Source organism: Schistocerca piceifrons, chromosome 1 (assembly GCF_021461385.2).
Source record: "Schistocerca piceifrons isolate TAMUIC-IGC-003096 chromosome 1, iqSchPice1.1, whole genome shotgun sequence".
Classification (NCBI taxonomy): domain Eukaryota; kingdom Metazoa; phylum Arthropoda; class Insecta; order Orthoptera; family Acrididae; genus Schistocerca; species Schistocerca piceifrons.
Window position 1 is genome coordinate 843164999 of NC_060138.1, and position 20423 is coordinate 843185421.

Below are 20423 nucleotides of genomic sequence, written 5' to 3' on the forward strand. Positions count from 1 at the left end.
GAAACGGCTTCCTGACATTTAAATCTATAATCGATGTTAACAAATTTCTCTTCTTCAGAATCGCTTTCCTTGCCATTGCCAGTCTACATTCTACATCTTCTCTACGTGGACCATCATCAGTTATTTTGCTCCCCAAATAGCAAAACTCCTTTACTACTGTAAGTGTCTCATTTCCTAATCTAATTCCCTCATCATCACCTGAATAAATTCGACTACATTCCATTATCCTCGTTTTGCTTTTGTTGATGTTCATCTTGTATCCTCCTTTCAAGACACTGTCCATTCCATTCAACTGCTCTTCCAAGTCCTTTGCTGTCTCTGACGCAATTACAATGTCATCGGCAAACCTCAACGTTTTTATTTCTTCTCCATGGATTTTAATTCCTACTCCAAATTTTTCTTTTGTTTCCTTTACTGCTTGCTCAATACACAGATTGAATAACATCGGGGATAGGCTACAACCCTGTCTCACTGCCTTCCCAGCCACTGCTTCCCTTTCATACCCCTTGACTTTTATAACTGCCATCTGGCTTCTGTACAAATTGTAAATAGCCTTTCGCTCCCTGTATTTTACCCCTGCCACCTTCAGAATTTGAAAGAGTATTCCAGTCAACATTGTCAAAAGCATTTCTCTAAGTCTACAAATGCTAGAAACGTAGGTTTGCCTTTCCTTAATCTATTTTCTAAGATATGTTGTAGGGTCAGAATTGCCTCACGTGTTCCAACATTTCTACGGAATCCAAACTGATCTTCCCCGAGGTCGCCTTCTACCAGTTTTTCCATTCGTCTGTAAAGAATTCGCGTTAGTATTTTTGCAGCTGTGACTTATTAAACTGATAGTTCGGTAATTTTCACATCTGTCAAACACCTGCTTTCTTTGGGATTGGAATTATTATATTCTTCTTGAAGTCTGAGGGTATTTCGCCTGTCTGATACATCGTGCTCACCAGATGGTAGAGTTTTGTCATGACTGGCTCTCCCGAGCCCATCAGTAGTTCTAATAGAATGTTGTCTACTCCCGGGGCCTTGTTTCCACTCAGGTCTTTCAGTGCTCTGTCAAACTCTTCACGCAGTATCTTATCTCCCATTTCGTCTTCATCTACATCCTCTTCCATTTCCATAATATTGTCCTCAAGTACATCGCCCTTGTATAAACCCGCTATATACTCCTTCCACCTTTCTGCCTTCCCTTCTTTGCTTAGAACTGGGTTCCCATCTGAGCTCTTGATATTCATACAAGTGGTTCTCTTCTCTCCAAAGGTCTCTTTAATTTTCCTGTAGGCATTATCTATCTTACCCCTAGTGAGACAAGCCTCTACATCCTTATATTTGTCCTCTAGCCATCCCTGCTTAGTCATTTTGCACTTCCTGTCGATATCATTTTTGAGATGTTTGTATTCCTTTTTGCCTGCTTCATTTACTGCATTTTTATATTTTCTCCTTTCATCAATTAAATTCAATATTTCTTCTGTTACCCAAGGATTTCTATTAGCCCTCGTCTTTTTACCTACTTGATCGTCTGCTGCCTTCACTACTTCATTCCTCAGAGCTACCCATTCTTCTTCTACTGTATTTCTTTCCCCCATTCATGTCAATTGTTCCCTTATACTCTCCCTGAAACTCTGTACAACCTCTGGTTCTTTCAGTTTATCCAGGTCCCATCTCCTTAAATTCCCACCTTTTTGCAGTTTCTTCAGTTTCAATCTGCAGTTCATAACCAATAGATTGTGGTCAGAATCCACTTCTGCCCCAGGAAATGTCTTACAATTTAAAACCTGGTTCTTAAATCTCTGTCTTACCATTATAAAATCTATCTGATACCTTTTAGTATCTCCAGGATTCTTCCAGGTATACAACCTTCTTTTATGATTCTTGAACCAAGTGTTAGCTATGATTAAGTTATGCTCTGTGCAAAATTCTACAAGGTGGCTTCCTCTTTCATTCCTTCCCCCCAATCCATATTCACCTACTATGTTTCCTTCTCTCCCTTTTCCTACTGACGAATTCCAGTCACCCATGACTATTAAATTTTCGTCTCCCTTCACTACCTGAATAATTTCTTTCATCTCTTCATACATTTCATCTATTCCTTCATCATCTGCAGAGCTAGTTGGCATATAAACTTGTACTACTGTAGTAGGCATGGGCTTTGTGTCTATCTTGCCCACAATAATGCGTTCACTATGCTGCTTGTAGTAGCTTACCTGCACTCCTATTTTTTTATTCATTACATGATAAATGATACAAATCTGAAGGCTGTCAGTTCAATTAATACTTAAAAATTGCAACTGCAAGCAATTTAAATTGGTATGATTACAAAGATAAAGTTATAGAATAGGCAAAGCAAAGCCTGTGTTTTATTGGCAGAACCCTTAAAGAAGAGGCAACAGATCTGCTAAAGAGACTGTGTATGTTACACTTGTCTGGCCTCCGCCAGAATATTGCTCTGCAGTATGATGCAGAAAGAGTTTAAAGATGGGCAACTTGGTTTGTATTATCATGAAATACGGAAGACTGTGTCACGCATATGTTATGTGAGTTGCAGTGGAAGTTAGTAAAACATGTTTTTTCATTGCAGTGAGATCTTTTCATAAAATTTCAATCTCCAAAATTAACCTCTGAATGCGAGAATATTTTGTTGACACCCACCTACATAGGGAGAAGTGATCATTGTAATAAAATAAGAGAAGTTGGAGCTCGCACTGCTAGGTTTAAGTGTTCTGTTAGTGGGATGGTAGAGACATAGTGAAAGTGGTTCGATGGACTCCCTGCCATGCTCTTAAGTGTGAATTGCAGAGTAGTTGCATCGACATTTTCTAAATTGCTGTAAGTGAATGGCAGAATAGTTGTTTGTAGAAGACATACTTGACCATTTTTATCAGAGTTGTGTTAACAAGCCACTTTTAACAACCTTCCTGTTGGAAAATGAAGTCATGTATTGAGCTGTAAATGAACTGATAAGTTATAAAGAACTGTGACACAAATTTCAGGCTTATTAAGCAGTATTTACATTAAAGATCTTGACAGGCGGAATGTATAGGAAGTTGTTTTTACTGTATGGTGGTTATAATCAATATCCATGTACAACATACAAAACTCATTATGATATATATACAAGATTTCTGAATAATTAATAAGTAAAATTGTGCTATGTTTGTAATGGTATTTACACCATTTTAGTTAATGAATTTGTAATTTGTTTGTCACATCCCTTCCAGGCACTTGTAAATTGTGTTGCTAACATGTCAATAGCTACTTTTTCTGTCTAATTTGCTTGGTGTTAACATTGATGTTCCTTTTCACTATTCTCTTCCTTTGTCACTTAGCGATGTTGTGCATCTTAGCGTTCTTGTGTGAGGTACTTTATACTTTCCGTAGCAAATCTTCTCTTGGCTGTAAAACTTCAACATTCTCCAGTTTAATGTAACATGTTCACATTTGCTTTCAACATTCACTAAGCATTTTAACTACTAACCTTTTAGTCAAATATTCTTTGAATAAAATAGCTTGTATATTACATTTTAGATTATTAAAACAAGTTTAATTGTTCTTATTTTAACATTTGGAGAAATATAGAATCCTTCTACAGCCTTTGGCCATAGTTAATTTTTAACAGTTGGAAGTTTCAACAAATTAAACTTTCTTTCTTCTCACTGTTAAATCATTATTTGATTTTTTATTGTTTCTGAGAGTAGTGCATGGTTTGTAACTCTGGTGCTTTTTCCGTAGAGAGTGACATTATGTTCTACTTGGAAAACTATGAAGGTAATGTGTAACTCTGCAAGTTAAAATCACTTTCTTGACAAGCATATTTCTATGAAGAAATGTTCGATGGCGATTGCCAAGTGCACTAGAGCTTACCACATTGCTTTATTTCTTTGTTGAATTGCCCTAAAATTTGTTTTTAGGAAAATTGATTACATCAATGCCCGTGGATACTTCATTAATGAACATGAAATAAACGCTGTTGATAAAAATGGCAAGGAACGCAAGATAAGTGCAGCAAAATTTGTGATAGCAGTGGGAGGACGACCAAGGTATCCTGACATTCCAGGTGCCATGGAATATGGCATTACAAGTGATGATATCTTCAGTCTCCAGAACCCTCCTGGCAAGACGCTGATTGTTGGTGCTGGCTGTATCCTTTTTTTCCTTCGAATCTGCATAAACATGTTATTTTTTTAGCTTCAGCAGATAAAGTTTTCATTTGTCAAATCTTTCATTGTAGTATATGCACAAGGAAAATGCAACAATCTACAAAAATCAGATGAAACTTTTAGAGGAGTTTAATACTTGCTGTTAAAAGGATCAAAATTTACTCTTATTTTTTTTAGCCATAGTGTTGTATTTTGGTCCTGTTAATATGTTTGGGTTCATGTATTTTGGAAAACACCAGGGAACTTATTTTGTCCTATAGTTTTTTAACATTATTCTTTTCTTACTGTTGTGTGCGAGGGCGGGTACTACAATTAATTCTCTCACTATCTTTTCTAAGTTTTCCATACTAACTGACACAAATGATCTATTAAAATATCTTTTGAACTTAAATTTCCTTACCTTTTCAATTCAGACATTGGTCTAGAATGTGCTGGTTTTCTTAATGGTTTGGGATATGATGCAACGGTAATGGTACGTTCTGTAGTGCTCAGAGGCTTTGACCAACAAATGGCAGGCCTAGTTGCAGATGAGATGGCCGAGCGTGGTGTGAAATTTTTACATAAGTGTGTACCATTATCTGTGGAGAAGCAGGCCGATAACAGACTTCTGGTGCGTTGGAAAAGTGTTACGGACAGCACAGAAGATCAGGTAAGAAAAGATGACTCACAACAATATTGTGGATGGAACTGTTGAATTCATCTTGAATGGCTGTACACATGCAACTGAGGCAAGACAAAACGAACTTGCATGTTTGAATGGTGCTCAGTGATGAGTCCCAGACTATTTTCTGTTGGTATTGCTTGCCCATGATTATCCTACTGTAACTGTTTTGCCAGCAAGTGGCTGTTGAAATGATTTTCTTATGTTCTGTTAGTTTGTGTCTGACAGTTTGAAAGATTGTCTTGTATTTTCTAGTGGTGTACTGATCAATAGAAAGTGGTAATACTAGGTAGCATTGGCATTTTAATTGTGGCAGTGCCACACTAATAAGCATGCACAAAGTAAGGTAACCATTCACCATATACTTGACCCATTCTACATCTAAATCTACATACACATCCCGCAAGCCACCATATCGAGTGTTGTGCAGGGTACCCTGCACTGTTACTATCATTTACTTTCCTTTTCCTCTTGTGAATATAGCTAGGGCAAACAACTGTCTATGAACCTCCATATGAGCAAAATGTAAGTTATATGAGCTGTTGTCAGGCATAATATGCGTTTATCTTGTTCCCTTGTTCCAGCTCTGTGACCTTTCTCATGTGCACTCACATTCATGCTCGTGCCTCCTCCTCCTCCTCCCACTCCCCTCTCTCCCCTTCTACACACACTTTTCTCCTTTGTCCATGGTGACTAATAGCCATGGCACTGCAGCTCAACTGGAGGGAAGGGTGGCTGAATGTAGTAACGACATGGGGAAGTAAAGGTCACTGAGAGCTGAAGTGAGAGGCAGCAAGGGAACAAGATAAAAATATAGCACTGATGAGCTTGGCCTGGGAATGTACGAAGAGTTGTATGTGGCACATTAAGTGGAGTATGGGTCTGGGAGGGGGAGGTAGAACAAAGGAACAGGGAGACTCTGTAGAAGAGAATGCGTAGATTGATAGGGTGAAGTGTGAGCAACGGGAAAAAGAGTGGAGGAGGGTATGGGACCTGTGCTAGGGGAGATTGAGGCCAAATGGATTGTGGTATTAAAGGACATGTGATGCAGATTAATATCAAACCTGTGGTACTTCATAATTCCAGCTGCAGTTTAATTTGAAATAATAATGATAAACAGTTGAAAATCCGGGATGGAATAATGACAATATCATGTTAGCATACATTGCTATTCATCATATAGAGGAGACAGACGGGGACAACAAGAAGGGTGCTAAACATGTGAGCTTTCGGCCAAAAGGCCTCCTTCTAAAGTAGACAATACACCATTCACACAAGCACAACACACATGATCACTGTCTGGCCACTGAGGTCAGACTGCAAGCAGCTGTGCAAGATGAGAGATGATTTTCTGAATTGTGCAGGTGGAAACTCTTGTTACAATAAAATAGAATCTCATTATTACATTTTTGAAAGGACCACAGGTTTTGAATGCCATAAGTGGGTAAACGTACTACCAAAAATACCTAATTTGATAATGATTGTATTTTTTTTCCAGTGAAAGTGCATACTGAAAAGTAGCACATTTGGGTAATTCCTAAATGCACCTTTTTGAGAATACATTTGGAATATTACACACAGAAATTAAATATTATGCCTTAGTATTCAAGAAGCAAAAATGTTTTAAATATAATGACATTGGCGACATCCAAGCTGCCAGGCATGTACACACAATCCAACAGCCAATTCGAATGCAGGTGCATCGCATGACGAGAGCATAATCTCGAGCCTCCAAAATATGTACCCATATTTTAGGAATATGTCTAAAAAGACTCGTATATAAACATTCAACTTCAACTGAAGTCAATTTATTTCATATGTGAATGTGTACCTGTGTATACAGTGTTTATGTTAATCACATTAACATCCAATTTCAATTTTACTGTGGATAACAACACCAATACCCATATGTAACTCTTAAAACATTATGCATAAATAAAGTAACTGGTTAATAGAGAGATACTACCACCTAATTCAATTTCAATGAATGAATGAATGAATGACTATTAAATAAATATTAACCTGACATGTGATGATTTTATTTATTCACGAAGTGAGGCAGAATTTACACAGGTGTTCTTAATAGAAAGGAACACCATTCATTTCATTTTTTCCCATTGGTGAATCACTACTGATAATATAGAGTCCCATTGCTAAACCAGTGTAAACAATACATATTAACCTGACTACAGTATACCGCATAGTCCTGTATTCACAGGTGTTTGAAAAAGATCTCAATGATTGCTTGTTTTCTGCCCTAATTTTGATATTGTATTGTCCCTTTTCTTTATCAGCTTCAAAGCCTAACACATAATGTTTAATTGTGTCCATTTCTTCAGTGGCTTTAGACACTGTAGGTGCTAGGGAAGATTCTGTTTCATCCTGTTCTTCAGTTCCTTGTTTCATCCTCTTCTGCAACAAATCATCAGTTGTCATGGACTAACAGACATCAACACCTTCATCAAAGTCAGCTTTAGAGTCAAAGCTAAGGTATATGGTGTTTTCATCTTGCCCATTATTAGCTGCCGTTGTTCAGATGAAGTTTCATTGTTTGCTGATGTGGTCCCTTCTGTAAGTGCTAGTATCCAATTAAAACCAGCCTTCTGAAAACAGTTTGATATATTGTGCTTTCATGCACTGAATACCGCTCAATTCTCACAAAATACATAGCATCCAAGATATCACTTTTCTTGTTATACCGTGGAGACAGGTTAGCCTCTTCTGTGCAAAAATTTTTCTGTACTTCTGTTTCAGCCATTTTATAATGCCTTGGTCGAGTGGCTGAAGGTGGCTTGTCACTTGGTTGGGAAAAACAGTACATATGTACTTTTAGCATACTCACATGGAATTTAATATATACTCAGCTTTTGTAAAAGCAATTCTTTTAATTTGTATTGTATATCCATTCTCATTGAATATCTGTTTCAGGTGTACTACTTCACCCTGTAGGCACTTATGTACTAAAGTTTTAAGTACACTCATAGTTGGTGAAGCATGGAAACAGCTAGATGCCAGCAAGTATAAATTGGTGTGAGGGGGCACAGGAAATGCAATGGTCTACAAACGTATATACCTTATGTTGCATTAATAAGTTCAGAAGTGGTAGAAAGCCATTCATTATGATCAAAGAAATTTTGGGCTTGCAGGCAGTTGTGGTCAGCTACGTTCTACAATATTTAGAAAGGATATCTGCTAGTCAAAATATTGTGGAATACAGTCAAAAATGGTCAGTTGCAAACCAGAAATTTCTTTGACCACTCATTTCACTGCGAAAATCAAAAAACTCACAGCCACTCACTTCCTGTTCCATTATAAATTTGATAGTTACATGAATGGAGTTAAAAATGTTCAAGAAACTTGAACAATTTGTTCTCATAATGGGGCCAAACTATGATTGTGACTCCAACATGTCTCCAGAACACTGTCAATTTTAAAACTGCATAGTTAAGTGTTTTTTCTTCCACACCAGCCTTAAATAAATTAGCTACCACAGTAGGAGAGCAGTGCTATCAATCTGTTCAAAACATCGATTGTCAAATATAAAGTAAACAGAGGTTAGCACAAGCTTAAATAATGCCATTGCTACTCAATGATAGACACGAAGCCCACGCCTACTACAGTAGTACAAGTTTGTATGCCAACTAGCTCTGCGGATGATGAAGAAATTGAAGAAATGTATGATGAGATAAAAGAAATTATTCAGGTAGTGAAGGGAGATGAAAATTTAATAGTCATGGGTGACTGGAATTCGAGAGTAGGAAAAGGGACAGAAGGAAATGTAGTAGGTGAATATGGATTGGGGGGAAGAAATGAAAGAGGAAGCCGCCTGGCAGAATTTTGCACAGAGCACAACTTAATCATAGCTAACACTTGGTTCAAGAACCATAAAAGAAGGTTGTATACATGGAGGAGGCCTGGAGATACTGACAGGTTTCAGATAGATTATATAATGGTAAGACAGAGATTTAGGAACCAGGTTTTAAATTGTAAGACATTTCCAGGGGCAGATGTGGACTCTGACCACAATCTATTGGTTATGAACTGTAGATTAAAACTGAAGAAACTGCAAAAAGGTGGGAATTTAAGGAGATGGGACCTGGCTAAACTGAAAGAACCAGAGGTTGTACAGTGTTTCAGGGAGAGCATAAGGGAACAATTGACAGGAATGGGGGAAAGAAGTACAGTAGAAGAAGAATGGGTAGCTCTGAGGGATGAAGTAGTGAAGGCAGCAGAGGCAACTAGGTAAAAAAACGAGGGCTAGTAGAAATCCTTGGGTAACAGAAGAAATATTGAATTTAATTGATGAAAGGAGAAAATATAAAAATGCAGTAAATGAAGCAGGCAAAAAGGAATACAAACGTCTCAAAAATATCAACAGGAAGTGCAAAATGGCTAAGCAGGGATGGCTAGAGGGCAAATGTAAGGATGTAAAGCCTTATCTCACTAGGGGTAAGATGGATACTGCCTACAGGAAAATTAAAGAGACCTTTGGAGAAAAGAGAGCCACTTGTATGAATATCAAGAGCTCAGATGGAAACCAATTCTAAGCAAAAAAGGGAGGGCAGAAAGGTGGAAGGAGTATATAGAGGGTCTATACAAGGGCGATGTACTTGAGGACAATATTATGGAAATGGAAGAGGATGTAGATGAAGATGAAAAGGGAGATACGATACTGCATGAAGAGTTTGACAGAGCACTAAAAAACCTGAGTCAAAACAACTACTGACGGCCTTGGGAGAGCCAGTCATGACAAAACTCTACCATCTGTTGAGCAAGATGTACGAGACAGGCAAAATTCCCTCAGACTTCAAGAAGAACATAATAATTCCAATCCCAAAGAAAGGTGTTGACAGGTGTGAAAATTACCGAACTATCAGTTTAATAAGTAACAGCTGCAAAATACTAACATGAATTCTTTACAGGTGAATGGAAAAACTGGTAGAAGCCGACCTCGGGCAAGATCAGTTTGGATTCCGTAGAAATGTTGGAACATGTGAGGCAATACTGACCTTGCAACTTATCGTAGAAGAAAGATCAAGGAAAGGCAAACCTACGTTTCTAGCATTTGTAGACTTAGAGAATGCTTTTGACAATGTTGACTGGAATACTCTCTTTCAAATTCTAAAGATGGCAGGGGTAAAATACAGGGAGCGAAAAGCTACTTACAATTTTTACAGAAACCAGATGGCAGTTACAAGAGTCGAGGGGCATGAAAGGGAAGCAGTGGTTGTGAAGGCAGTGAGACAGGGTTGTAGCCTCTCCCCGATGTTATTCAATATGTATATTGAGCAAGCAGTAAAGGAAACAAAAAAAAGATTCGGAGTAGGTATTAAAATCCATGGAGGAGAAATAAAAACTTTGAGGTTTGCCAATGACATTGTAATTCTTTCAGAGACAGCAAAGGACTTGGAAGAGCAGTTGAACGGAATGGACAGTGTCTTGAAAGGAAGGTATAAGATGAACATCAACAAAAGCAAAACGAGGATAATGGAATGTAGTCGAATGAAGTTTGGTGATGCTGAGGGAATTAGATTAGGAAATGAGGCACTTAAAGTAGTAAAGGAGTTTTGCTATTTGGGGAGCAAAATAACTGATATAAAATGTAGACTGGCAATGGCAAGGAAAGCGTTTCTGAAGAAGAGAAATTTGTTAGCATCGAGTATAGATTTAAGTGTCAGGAAGTCGTTACTGAAAGTATTTGTATGGAGTGTAGCCATGTATGGAAGTGAAACATGGACAATTAATAATTTGGGCAAGAAGAAAATAGAAGCTTTGGAAATCTACATCTACATCCATACTCCGCAAGCCACCTGACTGTGTGTGGCGGAGGGTACCCTGAGTACCTCTATCGGTTCTCCCTTCTATTCCAGTCTCGTATTGTTCATGGAAAGGAGGATTGTCGGTATGCTTCCGTGTGGGCTCTAATCTCTCTGATTTTATCCTCATGGTCTCTTCGCGAGATATACGTTGGAGGGAGCAATATACTGCTTCACTCTTTGGTGAAGGTATGTTCTCGAAACTTTAACAAAAGCCCGTACCGAGCTACTGAGCGTCTCTCCTGCAGAGTCTTCCACTGGAGTTTATCTGTCATCTCCGTAACACTTTCGCGATTACTAAATGATACTGTAACGAAGCGCGCTGCTCTCCGTTGGATCTTCTCTCTCTCTTCTATCAACCCTATCTGGTACGTATCCCACACTGCTGAGCAGTATTCAAGCAGTGGGCGAACAAGCGTACTGTAACCTACTTCCTCTGTTTTCGGATTGCATTTCCTTAGGATTCTTCCAATGAATCTCAGTCTGGCATCTGCTTTACCGACGATCAACTTTATATGTTCATTCCATTTTAAATCACTCCTAATGCGTACTCCCAGATAATTTATGGAATTAACTGCTTCCAGTTGCTGACCTGCTATTTTGTAGCTAAATGATAAGGGGTCTATCTTTCTATGAATTCGCAGCACATTACACTTGTCTACATTGAGATTAAATTGCCATTCCCTGCATCATGCGTCAATTCGCTGCAGATCCTCCTGCATTTCAGTACAATTTTCCATTGTTACAACCTCTCAATACACCACAGCATCATCTGCAAAAAGCCTCAGTGAACTTCCGATGTCATCCACCAGGTCATTAATGTATATTGTGAATAGCAACGGTCCTATGACACTCCCCTGTGGCACACCTGAAATCACTCTTACTTCGGGAGACTTCTCTCCATTGAGAATGACATGCTGCGTTCTGTTATCTAGGAACTCCTCAATCCAATAACACAATTGGTCTGATAGTCCATATGCTCTTACTTTGCTCTTTAAATGACTGTGGGGAACTGTATCGAACGCCTTGCGGAAGTCAGGAAACACGGCATCTACCTGTGAACCCGTGTCTATGGCCCTCTGAGTTTCGTGGACGAATAGCCCGAGCTGGGTTTCACACGACCGTCTTTTTCTAAACCCATGCTGATTCCTACAGAGTAGATTTCTAGTCGCCAGAAAAGTCATTATACTCGAACATAATACATGGTCCAAAATTCTACAACTGATCGACGTTAGAGATATAGGTCTATAGTTCTGCACATGTGTTCGACGTCCCTTCTTGAAAACGGGGATGACCTGTGCCCTTTTCCAATCCCTTGGAACTCTACGCTCTTCTAGAGACCTACGGTACACCGCTGCAAGAAGAGGGGAAAGTTCCTTCGCCTACTCTGTGTAAAATCGAACTGGTATCCCATCAGGTCCAGCAGCCTTTCCTCTTTTTAGTGATTTTAATTGTTTCTCTATCCCTCTGTCGTCTATTTCGATATCTACCATTTTGTCATCTGTGCAGTCTTCCTCTGTGAAACAGCTTTGGAAAAAGACATTTAGTATTTCGGCCTTTAGTCTGTCATCCTCTGTTTCAGTACCATTTTGGTCACAGAGTGTCTGGACATTTTGTTTTGATCCACCTACCGCTTTGACATAAGACCAAAATTTCTTAGGATTTTCTGCCAAGTCAGTACATAGAACTTTACTTTCGAATTCATTGAACGCCTCTCGCATAGTCCTCCTTACACTACATTTTGCTTCACGTAATTTTTGTTTGTCTGCAAGGCTTTGGCTATGTTTATGTTTGCTGTGAAGTTCCCTTTGCTTCCGCAGCAGTTTTCTAATTCGGTTGTTGTACCACGGTGGCTCTTTTCCATCTCTTACGATCTTGCTTGGCACATACTCATCTCACGCATATTGTACGATGGTTTTGAACTTTGTCCACTGATCCTCAACACTATATGTACTTGAGACAAAACTTTTGTGTTGAGCCATCAGGTACTCTGTAATCTGCTTTTTGTCACTTTTGCTAAACAGAAAAATCTTCCTACCTTTTTAATATTTCTGTTTACGGCTGAAATCATCGATGCCGTAACCACTTTATGATCGCTGATTCCCTGTTCTGCGTTAACTGTTTCAAATAATTCGGGTCTGTTTGTCACCAGAAGGTCTAATATGTTATCGCCACGAGTCGGTTCTCTGTTTAACTGCTCAAGGTAGTTTCCAGATAAAGCATTTAAAAATGTGGTGCTACAGAAGAATGCTGGACATTAGATGGGTAGATCACATAACTAATGATGAGGTATTGAATAGAATTGGGGAGAAGAGGAGTTTGTGGCACAACTTGACAAAAAGAAGGGACCGGTTAGTAGGACATGTTCTGATGCATCAAGGGATCACAAATTTAGCATTGGAGGGCAGCGTGGAGGGTAAAAATCATAGAGGGAGACCAAGAGATGAATACACTTAGCAGATTCAGAAGGCTGTAGGTTGCAGTAAGTACTGGGAGATGAAGCAGCTTGCACAGGGTAGGGTAGCATGGAGAGCTGCATCAACCAGTCTCAGGACTGAAGAAGACAACAACAACAACAACAATTGCTAGTGGCACCAACTTTTCTGCTTCACTTGCATTGCAACATAAAAGAGCAGTCAGCCTCTCTTTGTTGAATTTTTCACCGTGGCATCTCTCTCCTCAGAGCTCGAGGGTTTTGCCAGACAAAGTGAAGAATAGGCCCATTTTATCTGTGTTAAAAATATCATTGGAGCTGTACCTCTCAGTGATGGATGGAAGTGTATTTTTCCACAGTTTCAGTATTCACACATCCAGCCATACCCCAAATACATTTATACACAAAATTTTGTCAGCTCTTAAACCTCCTGATCCAGCCAGTGGACACCTTGAAGTCTTGGAGTTCCAATGTTTGTGACAAATATGTCACTGTAGCACAAGCCATAGCACCAACTGTGAAATGTTCGCTACACCAGCTTTCTTAAACCACTTTATTAGGACACTTTCTAGTCGTGGAAACTGACTGCCGTCTTCATGTTTTGTTTTGCCGTTTCCACGTTAGAGACATGCAGCTTCAATTATTTTTCATTCGCTCCATATAGTGTTTAATGGTGGCAGAGGAATGTTCAGTTTTTGTGCATTATCAGTATGCTTCATGTTTGAATTTTTGTGCACTTCCTGAATAATATTCCACTTCTTCATTAGTGAACTGCCCCACTGTCTTCTTGTCCATGGCATGTCAGTACACTTTTAGGCACAAAAAAGAAAATTGCACTCTGAGCGTTAATGGAACACAAGTCACACTATACCATACACAAACAAAGAAAGACCAGTGACTGAGTTACATGGGGTATATTATCTATGTGTGGGCACTACAACATCGCATCTGCCTCCGATTGGCACTTGTCAATATATTACAAGTCGTTGGAGCTACTACCAACCTACATGGACTACAGTACTGTACTGTACTTACGGGTGTCAAATTTGTAAGCAGGGAAAGAATGCAAAAATAGACGTACCATGTGGGAAAATGCAATAATGTGGAATGTACTAAAGAGATTCTAATGTATGTACTACATTCCCATAAACCCCTGGCCCCAACCTTTGTTTGTCCCTGTTGTTCATCCACCTATCACCTCCCCCTCTAGCACTACAGTCTTCTGTTTTCTGTTCTAGCAATGACACCACAGCCTTCCCCCCCCCCCCCCCCCCCCCCCCCCTTCTCCCTGCACCTCTCTGCTACTTCTCTCCTATTTAGCTCCCAGTCCCCCACCCCCACCCCAACCTCCTCACCCTCCCAGCTCCACTTAGCTGCCCCACTATATCCCCACCACATCCCTGCGTCCTCCAATAAGCAGCACTTTTACTGTCGCCATCCCCACCTTTACGCTGCAGTCCCCAATCCTTCCTCGTCCCAGACTCCTCCTTACCTCCATCACTCAGATTGCTTCTTATTTATTTATTTCTTACTCCATCGATCCAAGTGTGATAAACACAAGGAATAGTGTGTGCCAGTGAACAATCTATACATAGGTAGTATTAAAGCAGTCAATCGTGCAAAAGTAATACTCCATGTTTGCATTACACATATATGGTAAGAACGACAGATTACAACTAACATTAGACACAGAGAGTGAAAAACAAATACAAAACCAGTGAAAAATAACTATGAATATTGCACGAGTACGCTATCTACATCATTACTCAAACTTACTTTCTGGTATATCACACTCAAAATTTTTGATCCACGCAGCTTTAGGTTTTTCATTGTGGCTAAAAAACTCTTCCAAAATGTTAAATGACCTTCCCAGTAGAAATTGTTTCAGATGCATCCCGAAAGAGGAATGATATCAAGGTTGCCTTGAATATCTGGAGGGAGAGCATTAAAATTTTTTGCACCAGAGAACTGCACACCCTTTTGCACCATAGTCAGGTTTTTTTACAATCGTTGTGGAAATTGTGCTTTCTCCTCATATCATATTTGTGGTATTTATTATTTCTTTTATAAAGCTCAGTACTCTTGTTGATGAAACACATAAGAGGAAATGTGTGCTGGCAAGTAACAGTAAGAATTTTTAGTTTCCATAAAAGATTTCTACAATTACATCTAAATGCTACACCACTCATTATTCTTACATGTTTTTTAGCCAATAATACCATATGTTATGAGAGAATGGAATATCCATAGTGTGCTACATTCATTGTTTCTGCTCTTGAGAGAACACGTAGGGAAAAAGTCGAACTGAGTCTCTTTGGAAAATTTAATATATGGTGAGACCAGTTTATTCTGGAGTCAATTACAACACTTAAAAACTTTGTTGTTTGTCTCTGTGCCACACATTGCAATTAACTTGTCTTAAGTTTCAGCAGTTGCAGTGAACTAAATATAGTTGTATTAAAGTTCAGTGAGAGACTATTGGTGCTAAACCATTTCATTAGATTGATAAGAATATTCTTAACAGATCCTTGAGGATCTTCACATGTATGACAATCTGCCTTAATGTTATTTTCATCTGCGAAAATGGTAAAAAAGACACTATAGCTTTGTACATTGAGGTAGGTCATTTATAAATATAACGAACAGTAAAAGACCAAGAATAGATCCTTTGGGCACTCCACATTTAATGGTTCTCCCACATTTAATGGTTCTCCAATTAGATGGACCTCATCAGTACTGTCTACTACTACTATCTGCTTTCTATCTTTGAGGTATGATTCTAACCACTTATTTGCTACACTGCTTATTCCTATTAGGTCTGCTTCTTGTAATAGGACTTTGTGGTTCCCAGTTTCAGAGGCTTTTGACAAGTCACAAAATAATCCTATTGTTACCATTTTGTCATTAGTTAAATCCAGAAATTTAGTTGTGAAAGCATAGATTGCTTGTTTGGTTGACAGACCCTTTCAGACCCCAAACTGAGTTTTGCTGAGAATATTATATTTACGAGGACTGTTCAGTAAAGAATATTTTACAACATGCTTTCACTCATCCTCGTAATTTTAATGGTCCTTCTCAAAGTAGTCTCCCATGAATGCATTGCACTTGTCCCAGCATGTCTACCAGTCTTCAAATACATTATGGAAACCATTTTTTGAGAGGTCATTCAAAATCACCTCCGCAGCCTTCACCACTGCTTCTGATGATTGACAATGCCTCCCATGAAGGTGTTTCTTCATGTTAGAGAATAGAAAAAGGTCACATGGGGCTAAATCCGGGCTATAGGGAGGGTGAGGGATGCACTTCATATTTATTTTGCAAGATATTCAGCAACAACATTGGTAATATGTGACCGCGCATTATCATGGTGCAGCATCCAGCCTGCTTCATGGAAATGTGGTCTTTTGCGCCTGAAATTGCCTTGCAATGTTTTCAGGATATCCTTGAAGTATTGTCCAGTTACTGTTGTGTGTGCAGGTACAACATACTGATAAACCATTCCATGAATATCAAAGAATGAGATGACCATAACTTTCCCAGCAGAAGCAACCACTTTTTTGGGGGGGGTTCATCAGCAGTGATTACATTTAAAAGAAACTCCGGATCTTCCTGTAACATCAACTTCAACTGCCTGCAGAACTGCAAGCAAATGTCCTTTTGTTCAGGAATCAACAGTCTAAGAACCCACCACATTCAAACACCTCGTGTAATTTTCCTGTCACTAACGTGTGGGAGGCACCCAATGAAATGTCCAGTATTTCATAGTGTTCTTAAGGTAATTCATTGGTCTTCTCCCACAATGACTGCAGCAATGTTGATGTTTTCTGTCATAAGAGCAGTAACTCGAGCACCAACTCCACCTTCCGTTGAAATTGATTGTCTTCAGACTTTAAACATTTTAAACCATCTTTGAGCTGTGCTGTAGGAAAGAACACTCTCTCCGTAGGCCTCCCGTAACATTGTAGAGGCCTCAGCTGAAGATTTGTTGAGACAAAAGCAGAATTTCAAAGCCGCATATTGTTCTTCACATGTTACCTACATTGCAGCTGTAGGCGATACTGAACATGTCTGACTTTGCCTGCCTCTCACAGGCAGGAACTGGGAGTCCCAACATTGAAACTACTACAGCATGTTTGTTGCACATTAAGCTAACAGAATGTCATAAGATTAAATTTTAGCATGAGAAATTATGATCATTCTGTTTTGAACAGCCCTTGTATTTAGATGTTCAATTCTCGTATACATAAGCTTTTCCAGAATCTTTGACATAGCAGTTAGAAGGAAAATTGGCCTGTAATTTGTGACTTCAGTTTTGCCACCTTTCTTGTAAAGGGGTTTTACAACAGCATATTAGTCTGTCAGGCACAGTTCCTTGTTTTAAGGATGGATTGAAAATATGGTTAAGTACATCAGTAATAGAAGCACAGCTCTGTTTTAGTAAATTATTAGAGATATTATCTACCCCAGTGTAATATGTATTCTTGAGGGAGATGATGCTGTGACAGGTGTAACATGAATTTAACCTGTAGTTGTGGGTATAGTTTTTTGCATATGACTCGGAACTTGCATCAACAGAGCCCTTGCAGCCTATTTGTTCTGAAACTGACTGGAAGTGTTTGTTGAAAGTATTGGCTATACTTTAAGGATTGTGTACTAAATTTCCTTAATGTTGAAATTTGAGTTCTTCAAAAGTTCTTATTGTTTTCCCTGTCTCCCTTCTAACAATATTCCAGATAGTCTTCATTTTGTTATGAGAATTATCAATTTCTTGCTCACAATATAATGCTTTTGATCTTTGTATTATATTCTTTAGTATCTTACAGTACATTTTATAATGGCCAGTTTTCGTTGTTGTCCTTATGCATTCTAACTGCAGTGTAAAGTTTCTTCATTGTTACACATGATTATTTAATTCCCCTTGTTGTCCAGGGTTTTTTTCATTGTGTAAGAGTATTGCTTCTAACAAACTTTCTTGAGAATACCTTTTCAAAGTGGCTGAGAACTCATTTATCAGTATATGAAATGTAGCGTTAACCTCATCCACTGTGTATACTGGGCTCCAGTCCATATGTTGCAGTTTGTGTTTAAAGACCTCCAGTGCATGACTAGTCATTGACCTAATAGATATCCAGATGGGGATTAATTTTTTGAGGGGTGTATTGTCATGCAGAATGAAGAGTTGTCCATCATGGTCACACAGTCCATTCAAGGTGTGGTGACAGTGAAGCTATGGTACCTACTTAAACCTATAAATATATTTATTGTCTATCAAAGTATGATTCTCAGGTGTGAACCTAATGGGGAAAGTCAACTACTGGAATAAGATTATATGAATTCATCAGATGTTGGAGCTCTACTTTGTTGTTGTTTTCAGTTGAAAAGCCTACATTAAAATCCCCCATAATGATAATTTCATTACTCTTAGAAAAATAGCAGATAACAATAATTCTATTTGAGTCAAAAAGACTCTAAGGTTAGTTCCAGGTACCCTGCAGATTTCCACCACTATTACTGGGGAGCTGTCAACTGTAACTTCTAATGCTTCAAATACTTCTTAACAATATCTCCTTACATCTGTAGCTCTAAATATGACATTATTTTTAGCAAAAACAGCTACACCACCTCTTTCTTTTTTGCCCTAAAGTTGTAGCTTGCAATGTCGTAGTTAGAATCTAAATGTAATAAGTTAATGCCATTTGTGATATGATGAGCTGTAAAGCGTAACATTTGAGCGTTGTTTCTACAATTTCTGTCATTTATATTAACTGATAGCTGATTTTCTTTGCTGTTAAGTCCCCTAATGTTTTCATGAAAGATAGACGACTTACACTTGTGCATAGAGGTGTCACTTATCTTGGGTTTGCCATTGACAAAACTGCTTGTATGAATTCTGGTGGTGTCCATCATCTTTACATCTTGGGCTTGTTGCTCTTCCATTCGTAGAAACTACAAAATTTCTGGGGCTCATGCTCGATAGGAAACTTTCTTAGTCCTCCCATGTCTTAACCTGGCAGTCCGCTGTACACGGTCCGTCAGTGTTGTACATGTCCTAATAGGTGCTTCCTGTGGTGCAGATTGAACCACCCTCCTCCATTTGTACCGGTCCCTTGTCTGTTCGAAACTAGACTGTGGATGCTTTGTTTATGCATATGCACATCCGTCCCTCTTACACCATCTCAATGCTATCCACCATTGTGGCATCCATTTGGCAGCTGGCACCTTTTACTCTAGCCTGGTTGTTAGTCTGCATGCAGAAGCTGCTGGACTACTGCTGTCCTACCGCCATGACTTTCTCGTCAGCAGGTATGCATGCAGTTTGTCTGCAATGCATGGCCACCCATCTTATGCCTCCTTCTTCGATCACCAGTATGGGACGCATCCCTCTTCTCTATTACCTGCTGGAGTTCGCTTTCAGTCCTTGCTCCAGCAGCTAAACTTCATGCTACCTGCCACTCTGCCGGTGGGTGTGAACCCTTCACCACCTTGGCTTCGTGCAGCGGCTCGATTCCACCTTGGCCTTCGTTTCCTTACTAAGGACACTACTACAGCTTCATTGTATCGCCTTCAGTTTCATGACCTTCACATGGGACTTTGCGATAGTACATTCATGTACACTGATGGCTCTCGGACTGACAGTGGATGACGTTCTCTTGGCCCTCCCACCGCAAAGAGGTCATTTTAACTAGGTTACATATGAGGTCATTTTAACTAGGTTACATATTGGGCACTGCATTTTTGGCCATTGGCATTTATTTAGTGGCGCTCGCCCACCACTTTGTGCACATTGCGCCCAACTTTTAACTGTCCATCATTTCCTGATGGAATGCCCATTTTTTAATCATTTTAAGTTTCCACTTGTGTTTGCCCTGAGAGTTATCGGCTGTTTTAATGAATGACACAAGGGCTGTTGACTGTGTTTTACTTTTTATCCATTGTAACAATATAGCGAAGACCATGTAATTTTTAGTTCTGGACCTCCATTCCTCTGTGGCATATTTTATTGATCTTTCTCTGCATCACTGTTTTTAGCTGTCTTCTCTTCCTTCAATTGGGATTGACATGTAGTCATTTCTAACTCCTCTCTTTGTCTTCATATTTCACAGTTTTGACATGGGTGCATATTGTTTTTGCACCCTAAAACCAAAGAAAGAAACAAACAAACTCTCTCACAGGATGGCCAGTCTACAACCTTGTTAGATATTTCTGCAAAAAGAGAACTGACACTTCCTCAGAGAAAAAACCAAACCCATCTGGTGTTGTGAGGGTCATAATCGAACTCCCTGATGCACCAGGATTAATTTCTTTGCTCATTTCAAAATAAGAAAAAAGCCAGCAATACACAACACAAAGCATTT

The 20423-nt window shown here is 39.1% G+C and overlaps 1 protein-coding gene across 4 annotated transcripts in view; it reads left to right on the forward strand.

The window, feature by feature from the left end:
* Nucleotides 1-20423, forward strand: part of LOC124715237 (thioredoxin reductase 2, mitochondrial) — a 61498-nt gene that overhangs the window by 17509 nt on the left and 23566 nt on the right. For all 4 annotated transcript variants that reach the window (XM_047243087.1, XM_047243085.1, XM_047243084.1 and 1 more), the window contains 2 exons: nucleotides 3909-4138; nucleotides 4571-4806. In XM_047243087.1, coding sequence (XP_047099043.1) covers nucleotides 3909-4138; nucleotides 4571-4806 — 466 coding nt within the window. The remainder of the gene's footprint in view (nucleotides 1-3908; nucleotides 4139-4570; nucleotides 4807-20423) is intronic.